The sequence below is a fragment of the Eptesicus fuscus genome, chromosome 1, assembly GCF_027574615.1.
Source record: "Eptesicus fuscus isolate TK198812 chromosome 1, DD_ASM_mEF_20220401, whole genome shotgun sequence".
NCBI classification, from domain to species: Eukaryota; Metazoa; Chordata; class Mammalia; order Chiroptera; family Vespertilionidae; genus Eptesicus; species Eptesicus fuscus.
This window is the reverse complement of record NC_072473.1, coordinates 7,385,902-7,407,612: the sequence shown is the minus strand read 5'-3', so window position 1 is coordinate 7,407,612 and position 21,711 is coordinate 7,385,902. Positions and strand designations below refer to the sequence as shown.

Below are 21,711 nucleotides of genomic sequence, written 5' to 3'. Positions count from 1 at the left end.
CCCTGGGTCTGGGAGAGGCCAAGCGTCCCTGGGTCCGGGTGCGACCATGTGTCCCTGGATCCGGATGAGGCCTCGTGCACCTAGGCCCGGGTGAGCCCAAGTGGCCCTGGGTCTGGGAGAGGCCAAGCGTCCCACGGTCCGGGTGAGACCATGTGTCCCTGGATCCGGGTGAGGCCTCGTGCACCTAGGCCCGGGTGAGCCCAAGTGGCCCTGGGTCTGGGAGAGGCCAAGCGTCCCTGGGTCCGGGTGAGACCATGTCTCCCTGGATCCGGGTGAGGCCTCGTGCACCTAGGCCCGGGTGAGCCCAAGTGGCCCTGGGTCTGGGAGAGGCCAAGCGTCCCTGGGTCCGGGTGAGACCATGTGTCCCTGGATCCGGGTGAGGCCGCGTGCACCTAGGCCCGGGTGAGCCCAAGTGGCCCTGGGTCTGGGAGAGGCCAAGCGTCCCTGGGTCCGGGTGCGACCATGTGTCCCTGGATCCGGATGAGGCCTCGTGCACCTAGGCCCGGGTGAGCCCAAGTGGCCCTGGGTCTGGGAGAGGCCATGTGTCCCTCAGTCCGGGTGAGACCATGTGTCCCTGGATCCGGGTGAGGCCTCGTGCACCTAGGCCCGGGTGAGCCCAAGTGGCCCTGGGTCTGGGAGAGGCCAAGCGTCCCACGGTCCGGGTGAGACCATGTGTCCCTGGATCCGGGTGAGGCCGCGTGCACCTAGGCCCGGGTGAGCCCAAGTGGCCCTGGGTCTGGGAGAGGCCAAGCGTCCCTGGGTCCGGGTGCGACCATGTGTCCCTGGATCCGGATGAGGCCTCGTGCACCTAGGCCCGGGTGAGCCCAAGTGGCCCTGGGTCTGGGAGAGGCCAAGCGTCCCTGGGTCCGGGTGAGACCATGTCTCCCTGGATCCGGGTGAGGCCTCGTGCACCTAGGCCCGGGTGAGCCCAAGTGGCCCTGGGTCTGGGAGAGGCCAAGCGTCCCTGGGTCCGGGTGAGACCATGTGTCCCTGGATCCGGGTGAGGCCGCGTGCACCTAGGCCCAGGTGAGCCCAAGTGGCCCTGGGTCTGGGAGAGGCCAAGCGTCCCTGGGTCCGGGTGCGACCATGTGTCCCTGGATCCGGATGAGGCCTCGTGCACCTAGGCCCGGGTGAGCCCAAGTGGCCCTGGGTCTGGGAGAGGCCAAGCATCCCTGGGTCCGGGTGCGACCATGTGTCCCTGGATCCGGATGAGGCCTCGTGCACCTAGGCCCGGGTGAGCCCAAGTGGCCCTGGGTCTGGGAGAGGCCAAGCGTCCCTCGGTCCGGGTGAGACCATGTGTCCCTGGATCCGGGTGAGGCCTCGTGCACCTAGGCCCGGGTGAGCCCAAGTGGCCCTGGGTCTGGGAGAGGCCAAGCGTCCCTGGGTCCGGGTGAGACCATGTGTCCCTGGATCCGGGTGAGGCCGCGTGCACCTAGGCCCGGGTGAGCCCAAGTGGCCCTGGGTCTGGGAGAGGCCAAGCGTCCCTGGGTCCGGGTGCGACCATGTGTCCCTGGATCCGGATGAGGCCTCGTGCACCTAGGCCCGGGTGAGCCCAAGTGGCCCTGGGTCTGGGAGAGGCCAAGCGTCCCTGGGTCCGGGTGCGACCATGTGTCCCTGGATCCGGATGAGGCCTCGTGCACCTAGGCCCGGGTGAGCCCAAGTGGCCCTGGGTCTGGGAGAGGCCAAGCGTCCCTGGGTCCGGGTGCGACCATGTGTCCCTGGATCCGGATGAGGCCTCGTGCACCTAGGCCCGGGTGAGCCCAAGTGGCCCTGGGTCTGGGAGAGGCCAAGCGTCCCTCAGTCCGGGTGAGACCATGTGTCCCTGGATCCGGATGAGGCCTCGTGCACCTAGGCCCGGGTGAGCCCAAGTGGCCCTGGGTCTGGGAGAGGCCAAGCGTCCCTGGGTCCGGGTGCGACCATGTGTCCCTGGATCCGGATGAGGCCTCGTGCACCTAGGCCCGGGTGAGCCCAAGTGGCCCTGGGTCTGGGAGAGGCCAAGCGTCCCTGGGTCCGGGTGAGACCATGTGTCCCTGGATCCGGGTGAGGCCTCGTACACCTAGGCCTGGGTGAGCCCAAGTGGCCCTGGGTCTGGGAGAGGCCAAACGTCACTGGGTCCGGGTGCGACCATGTGTCCCTGGATCCGGATGAGGCCTCGTGCACCTAGGCCCGGGTGAGGCCACGTGCCCCTGGGTCTGGGAGAGGCCAAGCGTCCCTGGGTACGGGTGAAGCCAGATCCTGGGTCCGGGTGAGGCCGTGCGCCCCTGGATCCATCCGGGTGAGGCTGGGTCCCAGGCCCGGGTGAGACCATGCGCCTCTTGGGTATGGGTGAGGCCACGTGCCCCTTAGTCCGGGTGACGCCGTGCCCCTGGGTTCGGCCAAGACCACACCAGAGGGAGTCGGACCTCCATTACCACCATTTGTCCACCATCCAGAGCTGAGGGGTCAGTGCTGACATGTACACATAAGGAACTACTGGACAGTGAAATTGGGTCTCAAAAGAACTGTTGGTCCAGGGGGAAGCTCGCTACAGACTGATTCATTTGCCTGTCAGCATAACTATTATTGCTCGTCTCACATTCAGTTCTTATTAGTATATATCTAGTGACATATGATCTCGCTCATCTAGGGGAAATGATGAACAACATAGACTGAGGAACAAGAACAGAACCAGAAGCAAGGAGGCATCGATCGGACTATCGGGCCTCAGAGGGAGGATAGGGGAGGGTAGGGGGAGGGTGGGGGGGAGGGGGAGAGTTCAACCAAAGGACCTGTATGCATGCATATAAGCCTATCCAACGGTTAAGTTCAACAGGGGATTGGGGCATGCGTGGGGAGAGGGGTGGGATGGGAATGGGGGGATGAGGACAAATATGTGACACGTTAATCAATAAAGAAATTAAAAAAAAAAAAAATAAAAAAAAAAAAATAAAAACCTACTAGTTTGGAAGACCTTTCCTAGATGCTTTAATATTTTAATCCTATTTCAAATTTGTGAAAAAATATGATTATGCCCATTTTTCAAGTGAAAAATAAACTCAGAGAGAAACAGTATGTTGTCCCTGGTTACACAAGTATAAGCAGTGGCTAGGATCCCTGTAGGGCTCCAAAGCCTGTGTCCTTTAAGTACTTCATACCCCTGTGATACAAATTTGAAGCATCTTCCATGAACACACACTCCCTGGTTTTCTCCCAATTGGGTAATGATCTTTTTTAAAGCAGGAAGTACAAATTGTTCAGCAATCAGATTATTTTATCTCATTTTTGGCCACAGTTCTTTCATACTAGCACTGGGTAGTCTGGACAATGGAAGGGTAGTCCATCTGCTTTTACATCAGAAAGATAACTATTCATGATGTAATAAAAGTAGGGCTTGACTTAATTCAAGCCACTTCCCAAGGGTACTGTAGGCACACGCCCAACTCCTATCTAGAAGTGTTCCAAGTCTTTTCATTGTCCTAGTGAATCATTTTGCAACATCTTTATTTATCCCCGCTATATTGAGTTCATAATAGAAAATATTAAAAGAAGAGCCATCCATCCAATGGAATGTTGCCTCTCCCCTTACCTGAAATGGGTATTGTCTCTCCACAGGGGTCTGCTCCTCAAGATTGACTTTCTCCACACATCTGATGTTCTTAATATCAATTGATCCTTTTCTGCTACCTCTTTTCTGAATTAAAAAAGATATAAGATGCCTTGTGTGATACACAACGAAAAGCATAAACTTAAGGTTATGCTTGGAAGGAAGATTGGGAAATGGGGTGGGCATGTGAGACTCATTTGAATTCTTCTGTAATAGACAAAATCCAATGACAGCAGAATATATTTTCAAGTGTGGACACAAACTCATATATGCCTCCCAAAGCAAGTCTTTAAGCAGCACTTCATAATTTTGTTTGATAATCCTGAAACACATTTCAAATCACCTACCATGTGGTTAATCTACTCAGGGAGGGTGGGTGGGAAGAGATCAACCAATGAACTTATATGCATATATGCATAACCAGTGGACACAGACAATGGGGTGATGAGCACCTGGAGGGGGGGTTGGGAGCATGCTGGAAGAGGTCAATGGGGGGAAAAGGGGGGCTTCTGTAATACTTTCAACAATAAAGATAAATAAATATAAGATAAAATATAAATATAGATAAATAAATAAAATAATAAAAAATATTTTACTCCACAAATCATCTTTATTTTGTTTCAATTTTATGACAGTATTTCAGTTTTTCTACTTTATAGAAATAGCCTGATTTCCAGCATTGTGTTACGTAGGATCTTTCACCTTCAGCACTATTTAAGGCCAGATAATTCTTTGTGGTGGAGGCTGTCCAGTGCATTATAAAATGTTTAGCAGCATCCCTGGCCTCTACCCAGTAGAAGTCAGTAGCACACTATTCCCACCAATTATGGAAACCAAAAATGTCCCCAACCATTGTTAAATGTCCCTTGGGGGGCAAAATCACCCTCAGTTGAGAAACACTGTTCTAAAGTTATTTGCAATTTGTCTTTATAAAGTTAGCCAATGTTTATTTATTTTTTGTATGTGTGTGTGTTTGTTTTACAGAAAACAAATAAAAGGTTGGTTGCCTTTAAAAGGCTTCTCTGTCTCTATGACTTCCTTTTTTTCTTTATTGATTAAGGTATTACACATGTGTCCTTATCCCCCCATTGCCCCCCACCCTCCCACTCATGCCCTCACCCGCTGGTGTCTGTGTCCACTGGTTAGGCTTATATGCATGCATACAAGTCCTTTGGTTATCTCTTCCTCTTACTCCCAAAAGTTAGCCAATGTTTTAAAATCATTTTTTTTCTTGAATTAATTACACCTTGGTTAAGAAAAGACAAATGTGCTAATTGAGTGAAAGTTGATCTTTACTGTGTAAGCTAAGAAACCTGATATTGTTTCAATATAATTAAGCACTTTGTGGAGCCTTAAGAAAAATAAATAGTATAATAGCAATGGAATAAATGGGATCTCACCATTTTGTCATATTCATAGTAGGAGAGGTTTGTTTTGGTCAAAACAAAAAGCCGCTCTTTGTAATTATTTGGTGACATTTTCTTCTTTTGCTGTGACCTTTTGAGAAGAAGTTCTTCTAGAATGGATTTTGTATCCATACTGTCGTCCTAAATAAAATAATTAAAATGAGTACTTGCATCATCTAGCTAGGTTCTCTTTTACTTTAATAATTTTTATTCCACTATTTTTCATTCAAAGATAATATAAATGATACAATTTTTAAAGTTAGATTTAAATTTATAGAGGAAAAGTAACTAAGCAGGCTCTTAACTAAACATACACCTGCACATTTTTCCTACTACTTTGGCTTTCACTTTTATAAATACGCTTAATTTTTATAGCATTTTATGCATTTTACTCATCTTACTCTAGATCATACATTCACCATCTTCATACTATCCTCCAGATCACCTCATCAAAATTCTCCTTATTCCTTGCCCAGTCAGCATGGCTCAGTGACTGAGTGTCGACCTATGGAACAGCAGGTTATGGTTCGATTCCCGGTCAGGGCACATGCCCAGGTTGGGGGAGGCAGCTGATTAGTGATTCTCTCTCATCACTGATGTTTCTCTCTCTCTCTCTCTCTCTCTCTATCTCTCTCTCTCTCTCTCTCTTCCTCACTGAAATCCATAAAAATATATTTTAAAATATTCTTATTTCTTGAGCATTCTATAGGCATTTGTTGAATTGAATTGTATAGAATCAAACTTTTAAAAATTTGAACTCCACACAGCTCACCATATCTGAAGTAATTAATCAACTGAAATTTCTCTCCATTAAAGTGACCAGTTGTTTGACCAAATTATCCAAAGTACTGTGAGACTCTGACATCATTTTAACTAACATCCACAGACCCTGATCATGATCAAATCTTTAACACGAAGGACATGGGTTTACTTTTCAATATTTCTGAGAATAAAACACTTAAAATTATATCAAAAGAGATTTTAAAAAACTAAAAAATTGTACTTTATTAACTAAAAACACCATTTTTCTCCCCAAACCATGTAAAACATAAATATTTTCAGGAAATAAATTTATTAATCTGATCATGAAAAGTACTGGTCAGCAGTAGAGCACAAGAGAAACTTTCTTGTGTTCTTTGCTTTGTGAAATCACATCATTATTAGCAGTCATACGTCCACTAGTTACCATCTTTCTTTCTTTATTGGCAATCTGAAGGTAATTAACTTTACTCACCTTATATTGGAGAGCCTTGAAGTGTGCTTTAACTTTAACTCTGAAGCTCTAAGCAAAATGTTACAGCTCTGAGGCACCATCCCTCATATCCTCTCTGGTTATGCCAGGCTCATGTATTAGAAGATATTTGCATCCTATTTATCACTCTGGATCAGGAAGCACCCACATGGGCATTGCTCTGTCTGGATGGAGGCAGATGCCAGGTGAACCTGTCCAGTCACTAATGGGAACTTCTAACTGGCCCAGGTATATGGTCGGTTCACGATGGCAGGGAGGTGGGAAGAATGGGAGACTAAGAAACACACCTTGGCATTGAACAAACCATGGTCACCAGCCAGCTTCTGTCCTGACATGTACCATGCCACATCTACTTTTCACCTTTGTCTCTGTTAGAAACTCTGCACATATGCCTGTTCAGATAAGATTATTTTCTACACCCAGAGTCCACGTCCAAAAGAAAATTTGCTTGAAGACTTATTGAAAATGTGGAGGGCCTAGTTTTTGTGAGTTAAAGTCCCCTTTTCGGCATACTTGTAGGGCACCTTTGCCTTTTACATTTAAAAATTGACTAACAATGCAAAAAGAGAAAACTATGAAAATTCTTGTCAATTATCTTTTATATTCACAGCTAATACATTACTCCTCAAAGCAGAGTGCTGGTTAACTAGGTCTGGTTAGTAGAAAAGAAAGGTTACTTCTCAAAAATTTTTAGATGCTGAATCAATTTGTAACAGTAAGAACAGTGTTTTGAAAATGCAAATCCCAGTGTCCAAAGTAGTACTGTCTTTCCCAGTACTGCATGATGATACACTTTTTTGTTCATAGATCTTTCACATTCATCACATTAAAGATAGTGTTGGGGGGAATTTTACCTAAAAAATTAATATTGTGAGTCACAGAAATCACTGACAAATGAAATTCACAAAGTTGCTTCTGTCTATTGAAGTAGAAAGGAAGGTACCAAGTCCACAACACATTCTCTAATAAATCTCCAAGGATTTATACATGTTGTTTTGTCTAAAGCAATATAATTGGTCAGGTTTCAACAAAATTGTTTGTTCTAAAATTCTGCCCTTTGTGAATTATTTGTTTGGCTTTCATTTAAAAATTGTGTGATATGTTTATTCTGCAAAGCCAAGAACTAAGACAAGCAAAAGGAAAAAACCATCAACATTTTGGTAAACATACTTTTAGATTTTTTTTCAAGTATATACACACATGTGTTTGTTTTTTTTTTAAATGAGTTCACACCCTGGCTAGTGGCTCAGTTGGTTGGAGCATTATCCCATGCACCAAAAAGGTAAGGTGCGGGTTTGATTCCCAGTCAGGGCACATACCTAGGTTTTGGGTTTGATCCCTGGTTGGGGCTTGTTCAGGAAGCAAACGGTTGATGTTCTCTCTCTCTCTGTCTCTCACTCTCTCTCCTCTCCCCTTTCCCTCTATTTAAAAGAAAATCAATAAACATGTTCTTGGGGAAGGAAGGATAAAAAAACCCCATAAGTTCACATTCTGTATACTAATATATGGATCTGTAACCTGTTGTTTTCATGTAATTAGCACTTGGAGCCACATGACTTTGAAGTCCTTCAAAATTCCATTCCCGAAACTGGACTCTCATTCTTCCTAAAAACCTTGAAGAATCCTGTTTATGTGGCTCATACTTTTGTCATCTCCAGATCAGTTTCCTCTAAGACAATACCTGGTTCCTGCTCAAGTTTGGACCTACCTTTCTTCTTCTGTTTGCTTTTGTCTCTTTCTTGTATTTCTCTGTTCTTCTATATTAGCCTAAATTTTAAATTGAAGACATTTCTCCAGTCTCCCTTGGTTTAGGAGGTGATAATGAGTGATGACTAATTTTTAGAAATGTAATCTCTCTTTACTTGTATTAGGACAATAAGTCAACAGGGCTCAGGTATCATTGTTGATTCAAATGCCTGTCCAAAGACTAGCAAACATGGCTCCGTGTATCCTTATTTAAGGGAAATTCAGTTGGGAAGGTAAAAAACAAAACAAAACAAAACACCTTTCAAAATAAGATTAGATCTTAAAGTTAGTCTGTATTAACCAGAAATCTATTTCCATAGAGGAGCTGGTAGGATTTGGCTGGAATCATATTACCAGCTACATAAAATAGACATGTCAATTTGCCTGCCAAATAGCCCAAGCTACCTATTTCCATAAGCACATGAAACTAGAAAGAGATTAAAGTGCAGGGAGGGTGGCAACATTTTTTAAAAAAACTTAACAGAAATCAATATAGTATTTTCTGAAAGAAAGCCAGCAAACATTATATACCCTTTAATATACATAAAGATGCATGCTGAATTAACATGACTTGGAATCACTAGAGTTATTTAGTATTTATGAGGAAATGATATCATGAGAGTAAGGAGCTCAACTCTGTAGGTCTATTCAGCACACTTGAATTTGAGCGTCCAGTGTGCTTGGAGTGACAGTGAACAGGTTTGAGAGCTAGGTTTCACAGATGGTTAAGATGCAAAGTTGCTATGAGGTGGTAGACTCGGAAGGCTTGGAAGAGATGATAGTACTGTCATTTGTGAGCCATGTCACCCTGACAAAGCCTCTTTCTTGCTACAGATGTCAGTTTTCTGATCTGTAAAATGAGATGGGTAACAGCTCTTTCACTTTATTTAACTTAAATGAGAAATCTTATGTGAAAATACCAGGCACCAAATCATGATTTAAAAAGAAGGTGGAAGGAAACAACTCACGTGCTAGAGTGGAGTCTGTTGTCTTTGCTATGAAAGGCTCAAGCAAGGAAAAAAATTTTTTCTCTTAAGATAATCAAGAAAGATGTTATGGAACAGAGAACATTAAAATTGGACCTTGAGGGATATGCATGATTGTAGTAATAATAATCCTAGCTAACATTAAAGGAGGACTCACCATGTAGCAGGCACTACTTAAAACACTTTAAAAAGATGCTTTCAGCCCGGCTGGCAAGGCTCAGTGGTTTAACCAAGAGGTCATGGGAAATTGAGGACCCTGTGACAAACTTACCTTCAAATATTTGCCCCAGGCCAGGCCTGCTTACCTTCCTGCTTAATAACTGAACAAAATATGATGGTAAATTAAACAGGAACAAAAAGCTTAACTCAGAATCAGGTGAGTTGGTTCAAAGTATAGCTTTTAAGATGCTGGCTAAAGACAAATACCAGCTCTACTGAACCTGCCAAATCACTCTTTCATATGATGTTATGTAGGAGAGAGAAAGTTACAAGTGTCTTGGCACGATATAGACAGAAATCCTTTAACATTGACATGCAAATTCTCAGCATTTTGAACCACCATACCTTAATTGCTGCAAAATGAATTTATGAAACCAGATATTTTAGGAAGTCCATCTTTGCACAAAGAAGGTGAGAATGAATTCCAATGCCATTTTTGTTGGAGCTAAATTTTGCATTAGGTGTGACATTCATATTTGGTGTCTAAGCCCTTCCTTCTTTTCAGCCACCTCTTTCCTTCTGCTCCCTCCTCTTTGCCAGGCCACTGCTCTGGGGACATTACCAGAAAAACAAAATGTGATAGATCTATGTCCTGATACTTTATGCTGAATTAGTTTAACACATAGCACTGCTGAGGGAATACAGGTTGGTATGTGCAAGAGCACCTAGCTCTGGTGGGTTCAAATCCCTGCTCTGTCTCCATGCAACCTGGCATGTTACTAAACCCTGCTAAACCTCAGCTTCCCCTTCTTAAAGGGAGTGAAAAAAAATAACCATCTCAAAGGGGTAGGAGGAGTCAAGAGAAAATGTCGGTAAGATGCCTAGCACACTAGCAGATGTTCCAGAAACCCATCATCACTCCATAGGCAAATTTTTAAAAGGTCCATAGCAAAGTTTAAAACAAAATGATCCTCATCCCCTTACCACCAAGCTCCTGGGGACAGGAGATAATGGGAGCCAGGAAGAGTTCCCATGTATTCGCTAGTCCATAAGCACCTACTCTGCAGGTATGTTACAAGCCTTCAGTCCTAGAACTGGACCTTAAAGTCAGGTTGAGCCAGCGCCTTAGTGACTGTGTATTTGTGCCACCAGATTTCTTACAAACCAATGTAAGATGCTGCTTAAAATGTAACTCCCTGGACCAGCAGCATCAGCATCACCCGAGAGCTTCTTAGAAATGCAGAGTCTCAGTTCCCACCCCAGACCTACTACATCAGAATATGAATTTTACTGAGACCCTCAGGTGATCTGTGTGCATAGGAGATTTTGAAAAGCACTGTCCTAGACCACATTATAGTGTACTATTTTTTAAATCCAATGGAATCATCACAGTCCACAACAATTTTCGAAACTATATGGATATAGGTACACCTCATCAGCTTAGGGTTCACCTCCCTCACATCTTTTTATCTCCATCTAAAATACCCCTTAGTCTCTAATTTAGGGAGACTTCAGGAACATAAGAACAAATATTTGTAGCTGAAATAAAGTCATAAAAACAAAGAAAGAAAAAAGAAGGAATGAATGAACATTTCTTTGCCTTTCAGAAGCGGTTATGAAGCCAATATGAAAAGTCATGGAAAGGCGATGCCTAAAAAGTAGTAAGGAGAAAAATCAGAGGGAATAACAGAAAGCCAAATGGAACTAGTGGTGATATACACATAACCTGACAGCTTCCCTGAACAAGGTTCTGAGCCGGTGAAGGGCAGGGTTGCGGGGGGTGGGGGGGGGAGCCGAAGTGAGACAGAAGGAGAGAATTACACAGTCCCATCCAAAGTCCCAGAGGAACCCCAGCAATTTCAAATTCCTATTTTTTGTACTTTTTAAAGTTGGCTCCCCAAATTTTGTGAACTTCAAGCTCTACAACACCCATATTTGAACCTCTGTTCCTGTAGGATACAACATTGCATAGCCACTTGCCGCTTAAACGCACCATTTTGTCTTGTTCCGATGCCCGGTCCACCGCAGTGAAGTCAATCTGCTCTTGCAGGAATACAGCCTCAGCAGACCTCCTTCCAGCAGCAGCAAATTGTCTCACATTTTCCCTGCTGCCGGGTCAGAAATGGCTACATTACTCAGTGCCCCCGAAAGGTTTATTGTCCTGCAAGGCCTTACACAATCCTACAGGAAACCGCGCTCAACACTTAGCCAACACTTGTTGATCTGATTGAATGCAACAAAGACGGAGACAAAAGCATATTTCTTAAAGGTTCCAACTTTGATAACCAGGGCTCCTGCTTTTCCCAGGCAGCTCTTGGGTACATGTGATAACCCTGCCTTTGTTTATAGAACTTGAAGCTGGAAAGGACAAGAAAATATTTCTGCAAAACCCCACTCTGACTTCTCTCACATGAGTCAGGAAACCGTGAGGTAACGCCAAAGTGTACAGAGGATAAGCAATGAAAATTTCAACTCAACATTGGATAAAGGGAGGTGCTTTGTCATCTAGCTATTTATGCACCTCTCTATCCATCCATCTGTCCACCTAATCGGTATTACTACTACTACTACTACTACTACTACTACTACTACTATTACTATTGTTAATTTTAGTGCAAAGTAAGTTGCTGGCATCAGTATACTTCATCCATAAACACCACAGTGTACAGAACATTAACTAGGTGGTTAATTCAAACTAGCCTTTATTTTAGCTTCAATACTATGATCTTGAAAGCAGTTTTCATTTGGCCAGAAGACACAACCTTATAAAAGCTGGAAAATGAGAAAGGTTATAATGGTCACTGAGATAAGCATCAAGGGAATCATTCACCTAAAGTTCTCTATTTCCCTGGTTCACAGATGAATTGGCCTTTCAGGGCTGAGAATGTTGTGCTTGTGATGAATTCTAGGAAACTTCTGTTGCTTAAAAGAAAGGCTCATAAGCCATCTTTTCTGGCACACTGCCAAAAGCACATGGGAAAGACAGGAACACAGTTATGAGTTTTGTACAACAGATGATTACATGCAGCTTCTGAGCCAGAACCATGGTTAATAGAACAAACCAGGTCTGTGCAGATGCCTCTCACATAAGTGGAAATTTGAGTCATGTATCCCCATCTTTTCTGGATATATTTGGATGTCCTCAACCACCAACACATTAATGGCCTTCATAAACTAATGTTTACAAAATATTCAGTCCCAGACTTAGAGCTAATTGATTTCCTGGGTTCAGTGAGTTTGTATCCCTAGTATGCAACTGTCCAGAGATATTTGTCATTTAATGAACAGTAGCTACAGTGTAACCAAAGCCTAATCAATCTGCAAGAAAGAATTTTTAGTTTACTGCTTGAAGGAGAAAAAAAATTGCAAATAATAAAATATACAAGATGTCCATATGTTTCTATAAAATATATCTTTGAGAAGAAAGTCAATAAGTCATACAGAAGAGAAAAACATTTTTTTGAGTAAAGAGGAAAAAAGGTCAAATAAAATCTGTTGATTATATAGGTATCTTTAAAGATTATAATGCTGTTATTTGCAATTATTTAGGGAAAGCTCTCTTCATTGTCATATCAGCATGTAGTTTTCTTTGTTTCCCAGGGTTCCCAAGACCATCGATGGTCTATTTACCCACTCATATATCCAGCTTCCTGCTTCACATCTCTGTCTGGGTGGCAAATGACAGGGAGAAAAGTGCTTAAAGCTCTATGTCACATTTCTCAGCTTAAAAGTGAGCCCTGCTATAGTGAAATGTGACATGCCCCATATTCTATTTGTAAAAATTTGTCCCCTCCTAACTTTGTTTTTCCTCACTTTAAGTCTTTTAGCTTTTCAGGCCTGACAATGCATGCCCTTTGACTTGGCTTCTACCTGTCACTGGATTCTCAAAGAGAATAAGAAAGGGAAGCTCTTACTCCTGTTATAGTTTCAGAGGTGGAGGGGATTCTGAGGCTCAGAGGAAGCTTTAAAAAGGTGATAAACTGAAAACCTCCCCAAGAGAATCACATGTCCAGTATAGAAGTGGGTAAAAATGTACAGCGAAGTCATTCTCTCCTGTTTTCTTTTATTATGAAGTTGTCCCTGTGAATGCTACTTATAACAGAGGAGCCTTTCAGGACACCTGAACTTCCAAGGTTAATGCTATGGCCTGTGGGATTCAATATTTAATCTCTCAAGTCTAGTTTAATAATTGTTGATCTTGCCCAGCCAACGTGGCTCAGTGGTTGATCATCAATCTATGAACCAGGAGGTCATGGTTTGATTCCCGGTCAGGGCACATGCCTGGGTTGTGGGCTCTATTCCTAGTTGGAGGTGGGGGGGAGGGTCATGCAGGAGGCAGCTGATCAATGATTCTCTCTTATCATTGATGTTTTTTTTTTCTCTCTCTCCCCCTTCCTCTCTGAAATCAATAAGAATATATTTTAAAATAATTGTTGATTTTGCTGTATTGCTAGTTGCCTTGGTAATAACATTTAATTAGACATCTCTACTTTCTAATAGGGTAAATATTTGTAAGTGTTTTTACTTTAGCCCAGAGAGCTTTGAAAATCCACTTCATCTCTCCTGTCACATAAAAGCATATTTTCCAATTATCACGAAACAAATGACTTGGAAACTGAGTGACTTGAAATAACCATTTTTATTTGCTCACAATTCTGTGGGTCTGGAAGTAGAGAAGGAACAGTTGGGTATTCATGTTCCATCAGCTGGGTCAGCTAGGGCAAGAGGACCCACTTCCAAGTAGGTTTCTTTGTCTATATATCTGGGCGTTCATGTCCTTGGCCTCTGTCTCTTTCTTCACATGGCATTTCTTCCTCCAGGACCTCTCCTTCATGCGTCATGGGCTTCTCTTAGAATGGTAGTCTCAGAGCCATTGCTCTTCTTACACGGTAGCTGGTTTCCAAGAGGCAGGAAGCAGAAGCTGCCAGGCCATTTCAGAAGCACACCCAGAATTGGCACAGTGTCACTTCCACCATACTGCATTGGTAAAACAGCTACAAGCCCTGTCTAGACTCAAGAGGAAGAGAGGTAAGCTCCACTTGTGATGGGGGAGATTGTCAAGGTCTCATTGCAGAAAAAGTCAGGTCTGATGGGAAATACTGTTGGAGCCATCTTAGGAAAATAGAATTTTCCAAAGGATGATAAACAGTGACTCTGGTTAACAATTGGTAAGTGTGATGATTACTGTGTCAATCATCTCACCCGGACTTGAAGGGACAGAAAGGGAAGTTTTCCCAGAGGGAGTGATATCCCAACTGAGTGCTGAAAGATGAATGGGGATAAGCCAGATCAGTAGAGAGAAAGTTCCAGACAGAGTCACAGCAAGCCAAGAAGAGAGAGAATGCACATTCCAAAACCTAAAAGAAGTTCAGCATGGTGGAAAGAGGGTATGTGTGTGTTTTTCAGTCCTTGAACAAGTGTGGAGGGTGAGGCCAGGTTAATGACATCCTAGGGTTTTCTCTTGAGGACAATGAAGGTTTTAGGCAGTTATTCCATTTCCCTTCGACTTGGAGAATGGATTGGCCAGTGGTAGGCCTGAAGGCAGGAAGATTGCGGTGGCTAATAGAGAAGGTGGATGGTGGCAGTCAAATTGTGAAGGACTGTATGCATTTAAGAGATTGGGAGCAGAATTCATAGGATTTCAAGATGAACAAAATGAGCACACGTGTTTCAGGCTCAGGCAACTGGCTAAATGTTGAACTTTTTTTTTTTTGTAAGGAGGCAGAAGCGTTTACTAAAGATTACGAAGTGCCAGACAGAGAGCCCGTGCTTCTATATTATTTGGAGACAGTTGCAGAAGTAAGTAAATGATGATATAAGGCACAATATTTCATTTCATGGCATTTTTAATGCTTATGTGTATTATTTCATTTAGCTTGAATCATCTAAGTAAGGTGGAGAGGGGTTTTGAGCCCCACTAACATAAGAAGTCCAGGGGAAGGTCCTTGTTCCACTACTAACCTCTATTAGAGCAGGGATCTGCAAACCAGGTCTGCAGCCACATCTGGCCCACTGCCTAGTTTTCACTTAGCCTGCGAGCTAAGAATGGTCTCTACATTTTTAAGTTGTGGAAATAAAAAATCAAAAGAGGAATAATATTTCGTGACAAGTGAAAATAATATGAAATTCAAATTTCAGTATCCATAATTAAGGTTTTATTGAAACAGCCACTCATTTCTGGTATTTAGAAGACAGAAACATACCTGGTATCCCTGGTTAAGAATCCTAGCAATGTGATCTCACTTATATATAGAATCTAATAAACAAAATAAACTGATGAACAAAATAGAAACAGAGTCATGGATACATGAAACAGACTGACAAATGTCAGAGGGGAGGGGTGGGGGGGATTGGATGAAAGAAGGTGAAGGGATTAGGCAAAGAACATATATGCATAGCTCAGAGACACAGACAACAGTGTGGTGATGGCCAGAGGGAAAGGGGGTTCGGGCTGGGTAGAGGTGGGCAAAGGTGGGGGGTTTGGGGACATAGTAATAGTGTCAATAATAAAAACAAAGGAAAAAAAAAAGAATCCTAGCAATGGATTAAAAAAAAAATCCTAGCAATTAACTAGATCCCTTCACTGGCTCCTGTAACTCCACCTATCCCTGGGAAAACTCTCCAGTGCCCCCGCCTACCTCTATTCTAAGTGGCAAACAGCAGGCAACTTACTTATGTAACAAACGATTGTGTAGTGCTAGAGACCTGCCAAGCTCATTTTATTTTCATCACAACTGTAAGAGGTTCTATTGTATGATCATCAACACCCCCATTTTACAATGAAAGAAACAGAGTCTGAGCCACCCGCGAAAGGTCACAAGGCTAACAAGTGGTGGAGCATGCTTCAAACCTGGAGAGTCAAGCTCTGTGGGTTGTGTGGCAAGCAGACTCCAGTTAAAGACAGGTTTCCTATTGAGTCCAGCTGGGACCTTCACCATAATCAGGGCACTTGTCAGGCCAACACTTTCCTCCGAGGGTCCAGTACTCCCCCCCATCCCCCGCGCCCCGCTTCCTGGCTCAGGGGTGCAGCTCTCCCAGGCGGGAGGGGCACAGAGGCCAAAGGGCAGCGGAGCTGGCAGGGGAGAGGGGAGAGGGAAGGGCGGAGCAAGAGCCTCCGAAAGACCACTTGTCAACGAGGAGTATCGCCCCTGCCCAGGCCCTGTGAGACCCTTGAACTCCCGCTTCCCTCCTCCCTCCTCCCTCCTCCCAACAGCAGCTGGCAAAGTGCTGAGTCACGGTGAGATGACGATTCCCCCGCGCCCTGCACGCCTCCTCCCTGCGCTCCAGCCCACTGCCGGCGCCCACAGAGCTGCACAGACTCTAGACGCCGCCACGTGAGTACCTGGGAGCTCACTGGGTGGGTGGTGGGACGCGTGGGGGATGCAGGGCAACAGGGATCAGCACCCAGCCTTCCCCATCCCGCTTCTGACGCCTAGGGAAGTCTCGGAGGGAGATGACTAGAGATGCTTTATAGTCCTTTGCAATCTGGTGAAAACGGTAGCCAGCTTTTCTTTCTGAATTGTGGGAGCCTGGAAGGACCCCGAAATAGTCCAGATGGGGTCAAAATACTTTCGAATTGCTTATAGGTGATGACTTCTTTCTGTACAGCTTTGAAGCTTGAAAACTTATTTCTGTGTCTGACAGTCCAGCACCCAATAAATATTGATTGATTACCTGCTCCTCTTGGAGGGCCTTGACTGACAGGGGAGGGCATTGCCAGGTAGAGTGCTTAGAGCACGGACTGCACTCTTTTGAGGTAGGCAGTCTTATCACTCCTGTTTTACAGATGGAAAAACTGAGGAAAGAGAGACTTAGTAGTTGGCCTTAGGCCGCACAGATGGTACACGGGGAAGCTGGGATGCAAACCCAGGCTGTCTGGCTCCAGGGTTTATGCTCATAAAGCATCAGTTTGTTTGCGTGGGAATCTTTGAAGGGATGGATTATATTTCTCTTGAAGAGCTTTAGGGATTGAGGTTACTATCTGCAAGCATTTGAAGAGGAAAAGGGATTTCTTCTGTGCTCGGTCCTGAAATCCTGGATGCACTGTCAAGGGTAGCTAGCTCCTCCAGGAATTTCCTGTGCTCTTGAAGACTTCATGAGAAAGCCCAAAGATTTCTTACCAGAAATGTTGGTCCTAGACTTCAGGGATAGATGGGTCTTTGAATTTGATGATGATTCTCAAAGATCCCTTTCAATGCCACGATCTTCGGCATCTGGAGAGAGTCATAGACTTCTTATTTTTTCTCTGTGTTCCTGAGTCACCTTGCAAAGCTCTCTCAGCCTGGGGGGTGAAGCAGGGGGAGGGAGAAAAGGGGAGAGCAGTCTGAGAAATTTCAGTCAGGTAAAGCAGATAAAGTGCCCACATTGCTAAACCTTTGTAGAAGATGGCTATAGGATCACATGAGATAATAGTGGTAAATAATTAGTAGCTGGGAACCAAGTAAGTATTCAAACACATTCGTTCACCATCATGACTGCTGTTTAAATCACCTAACCCACATGTCGCACATAGGAAGCAACCAATAAGTTAGTATTTGGGGCACAATTGATTTTAATATCCTTTATTTTGTAGTCCTTAGCTATGGCTTAGGACTTAGTGACTACTCTGTTTTGTTCCCCCCACCTTTTGCCCTTCAGCCTCTACAGTTCAGCATCAGAACAGTTCCTTTTTGGACTTCAACATGGTGTCCTCCAAGAAAGTCACCCTCTCAGTGCTCAGCCAGGAGCAGTCAGAAGGGGTTGGAGCAAGGGTCCGCAGAAGCATCGGCAGACCCGAGGTATGTTGGTTTGGTGGCTGTTTTGTGCTTTTTTGAGGAGGGAACTGGTAGGACACTGAGGGCAAACTGGGGAATAGTGGGCCCAAAACCAACATGAGCTGCTTTGTGTGGGGCCATAGGAGCCAAGTCTAAATTTGGCATTTGTGGTCCCCCACGGACCAACTCCAACCCAAAGGGGGATTTCTGTATTGTGGATATGCCTAGTAGAGGTCCTGAGCAGAAGGTGCAGCTGAGCTTTATGAAATGTCTCTGCCTTTCTCTGCACACCCACATCCCATCAGCCTCAGCATGCGTATCAGCAGACATGCTTGTTGTATGCCCTCAACTTTACATGCCTACAAGTGAAAGTACAAAGGGGTAACTCTGAGTCTCAATTCCAAATTCCTAAGAGAGATGACCTGATTGGCTTGGCTTGGGTCAGGTCTATACCCTTGGTCAGTCAGCCATTGCCAGGGATTTGGGTTCATAGGGAAACTGCTGGGACCCAAAAAATGTGGTCCTTTTGTGGTAATGGAGGTAAGTAGGGGCTATCAGAGAAGGCAACTTTAGGTCATGTAGATGTTTTTCAACATTAGAGAGCTTTCATTTGAAAATTATGGGAGACATAGGGCTTGTGGAAAAGAAAATCTTATATGCCCATTAAATGATGGTTATAACCCAGGGAGTACTGTGCCCAGCACCTTACCAAATTCAAAAAAAAAAAAAAAAAAGAAGAAGAAGAAGAAGAAAAAGAAACCAAAAAGTTTTCTGAGGTATTAGTTTCAGGTGCAACATAATGATACAATATTTGTATATATAGTGAAATGATCACCACAATAAGTCTAGATAACATCTGTCACCATACATAGTTACAATATTTTTCTTGTGATGAGGACTTTTAAGATATCTCTTAGCAAATTTTAAATATGCAACACAATATATTAACTATAGTCACCATACTGGATATTACATCCCATGTAGGGCAATGGATTCATTTTGAAGTGTTTGTCCCTCTTAAAATCTGCTCTGATATTCTCATACTCTTTCTATCATTAGCTTTCTCTTTATGAATATCTTTTGAGGTCCATCAACATTGTTTTCCAAAAGATAGATGCAAACAGGATTATCCTAAGGGATTATTAAATGCACAACGGATGTTGGGAGATGCAGGTGGATGTGGTGTCATATTCTACTAGGCCACATCACCAATAGGACAGTTGTAAAGAATTTGGACACCCATCAGTAAACCCATTATTATTTGTTGAGGGTAACTAATACTTTAATTACTCCATCTGTCAGGAACACATCTGCTGAGGGTTTCTACATTGATTTTGACTTGTGAACCCCTTTTGGTGGTTTGGTGAAACCTATCAATTCCTTCTCAGAATATTGTTTTTTAAATGCATAAAATACATAGGATTACAAAGGAAAACTTTGTGGTTAGCAAAATATTATAAAACAAATTTGTAATCTAATAGTTTTACATTAAGTAGCAAGTCTTGGTGGCAGTTATAACTACCTAATGTCAAAGTTGTTAAGAGCATGAAAAATAGTTCCATGTACCTGCAACAACTATAATATGCTATGAAAATAGCTTTGATTTGTATTGGTGACAAAGTCACAGGTGCTAGTATTTTATTGTGGTTCTTTTACTACATTCATAATTGAAGGAAGTGTCAAATTTCAGTCTGGAGATGGATGCTGGTGACTGTTGCACACCAATGACAGTGTTCTTAATGCCACTGAACTAATACTTAAAAATGGTTAAAATGGTAAAATTTATGTTATGTATATTTTACTACAAAAAAAGAAGAAAAAAAATTTGTTAGAGGTTAGTGAAAATAAAGATGTACTTTTTTTCCTCAGCCAAGTTCACAGCCACCCTGAATTCTATCCCAGTTGAGAGTCCCTGGCTCACAACCTTTGCTTTAAAGACCCCAACATTATACATATAATCATATATCTTACATCATGGTGATTATGTAGACTATACATTTTTATGTCAACAATAAAATAAAACAAAAAAAACTTTCAGTAGATTGTTGAATTTGTGTGCATATGTACAATATATGTTACATATATACACCTGTGTGTGATATACATACACATGTGGTGTGCACCCATAGATAGTGAAAAGAAGAGTCAAAACCAGAGACAGAGTCAAAGAACGCATTTGATACTTTCATGTCTAATAATATGACAGAGTAGATACCTTGAAATAAACAAACAAATAAATAAAATTAATTAGGTAGCAAAATAAACCAGACAAAGACAAATACCATACGATTTCACTTATATGTGGAATCTAAAGAGCAATATAAATGAACAAACAAAATAGAAACAGACTCATAGTTGCCAGAGGGGAGAGGGTTGGGGGGCTGGGTTAAAAAGGTGAAGGGATTGATAAGTACAGACTGGTAGTTACAGAATAGTCTTGGGGATGTAAAGTATAGCATAGGGAATATAGGGGAATATACTACAACTATGTATAGTCCCAGGTGGGTGCTAGAAATGTCAGGGAGAGCACTTTTAAAAAAAATATATATTTTATTGATTTTTTTTACAGAGAGGAAGGGAGAGGGATAGAGAGTTAGAAACATCATTGGGAGAGAAACATTGATCAGCTGCCTCCTGCACACCTCCTACTGGGGATGTGCCCGCAACCAAGGTACATGCCCTTGACCGGAATCGAACCTGGGATCCCTCAGTCTGCAGGCCGACACTCCATCCACTGAGCCAAATCACTTAGGGCTCAGGGAGAGCACTTTTAACATATATGATTGTCTAACCACCATGCTGTACTCCTGAAACTAATATAAAATGTTGACTGCAAACCATAATTGAAAATAAAAAAATTAATTAGCTGAACTGATAGGAAGTTAGAGAAATTCATAGTGTACAAAATCAATGAGAAAGAAAGGAGAAATTAAAAATCTAAACAGTTTCATAGCCATTAGGGTAATTGAATCAGTATTTCTTAAAGGTTAAGACAAAGACAACAGGTCCAGATGAGTTTACAGACAAATTTTACCCAATATTTAAGGTACAGATAATTCTGGTAATGCACAAATTCTTCAGAAGATGAAGCTCCAGGGAGTCCTCAAATCACTTTATGAAGTTACCTTGACATCAAGACCAAACAAGGACAGCATGTGAAAGGATAATTATATCATATTTATAAATATTTTCCAAGAATCATAAAGTATTAACCAAATACAGCAATGTATAAAAAACATCATATATCATCACCAAGTTTGGATTATATGAAGAAAGCAAATGTAGTGTAATGTTAGAAAATCTCTGTAATTTTCCAACATTAACAGATTAAAGGTGAAAAAAACATTTCAATCAGTGCACTAAAAATATTCCATAAAATTCAACATCTATTTATGCTAAAAAATTAGTAAACAAGGAATAGAAGGAAAATTCCTCAAACTTACGAAGAGATCTACAGAAAACCTGCATTGAACCACCTGGTTCCTGGTGAAACTTTAAAAAGCTATCTATAAAATCAGGGGCAAGATAAGGATGTGTATTACCATCATTTCTACTCAGTTTTATTGTAGAGGTGCTAGCTTGCAAAAAGAAGAAAAAGGAATAGAAAGTATAAAGATTTAAAAATGAGGGGAAACATTTATTTGATGATGCGTCTTAATTGGAATAGTTCCCCCCTCCTTATAATGCAGCAATTTTCAACCTTTTTCATTTCATGGCACACATAAAGTAATTACTAAACTTCTGTAGCACATTTTTAAAAATATTGTTTGTTGATCTGACAAAATATATTTTTTGCTGATCTGACAAAAAATAGGCGTAATTGTGA

General features: G+C 42.8%; 2 protein-coding genes across 6 annotated transcripts in view; one reads left to right on the top strand and one right to left on the bottom strand.

Moving 5' to 3' along the window:
* The window catches only part of BMX (BMX non-receptor tyrosine kinase), a 52,508-nt gene extending 41,261 nt beyond the window's left edge, over positions 1-11,247 (bottom strand). For all 5 annotated transcript variants that reach the window (XM_008154927.3, XM_054720456.1, XM_054720464.1 and 2 more), the window contains exons 1-3: positions 11,126-11,247; positions 4,984-5,130; positions 3,566-3,670 (exon numbers count right to left, since the gene is read on the bottom strand). In XM_008154927.3, coding sequence (XP_008153149.3) covers positions 3,566-3,670; positions 4,984-5,130; positions 11,126-11,128 — 255 coding nt within the window. In that variant the 5' untranslated portion in view covers positions 11,129-11,247. The remainder of the gene's footprint in view (positions 1-3,565; positions 3,671-4,983; positions 5,131-11,125) is intronic.
* Positions 11,248-16,386: 5,139 nt separating this feature from the next.
* The window catches only part of PIR (pirin), an 80,921-nt gene continuing 75,596 nt past the window's right edge, over positions 16,387-21,711 (top strand). The window contains exons 1-2 of the mRNA XM_008154926.3: positions 16,387-16,466; positions 17,770-17,909. Of these exons, the coding sequence (XP_008153148.1) occupies positions 17,814-17,909 (96 nt within the window). The 5' untranslated portion in view covers positions 16,387-16,466; positions 17,770-17,813. The remainder of the gene's footprint in view (positions 16,467-17,769; positions 17,910-21,711) is intronic.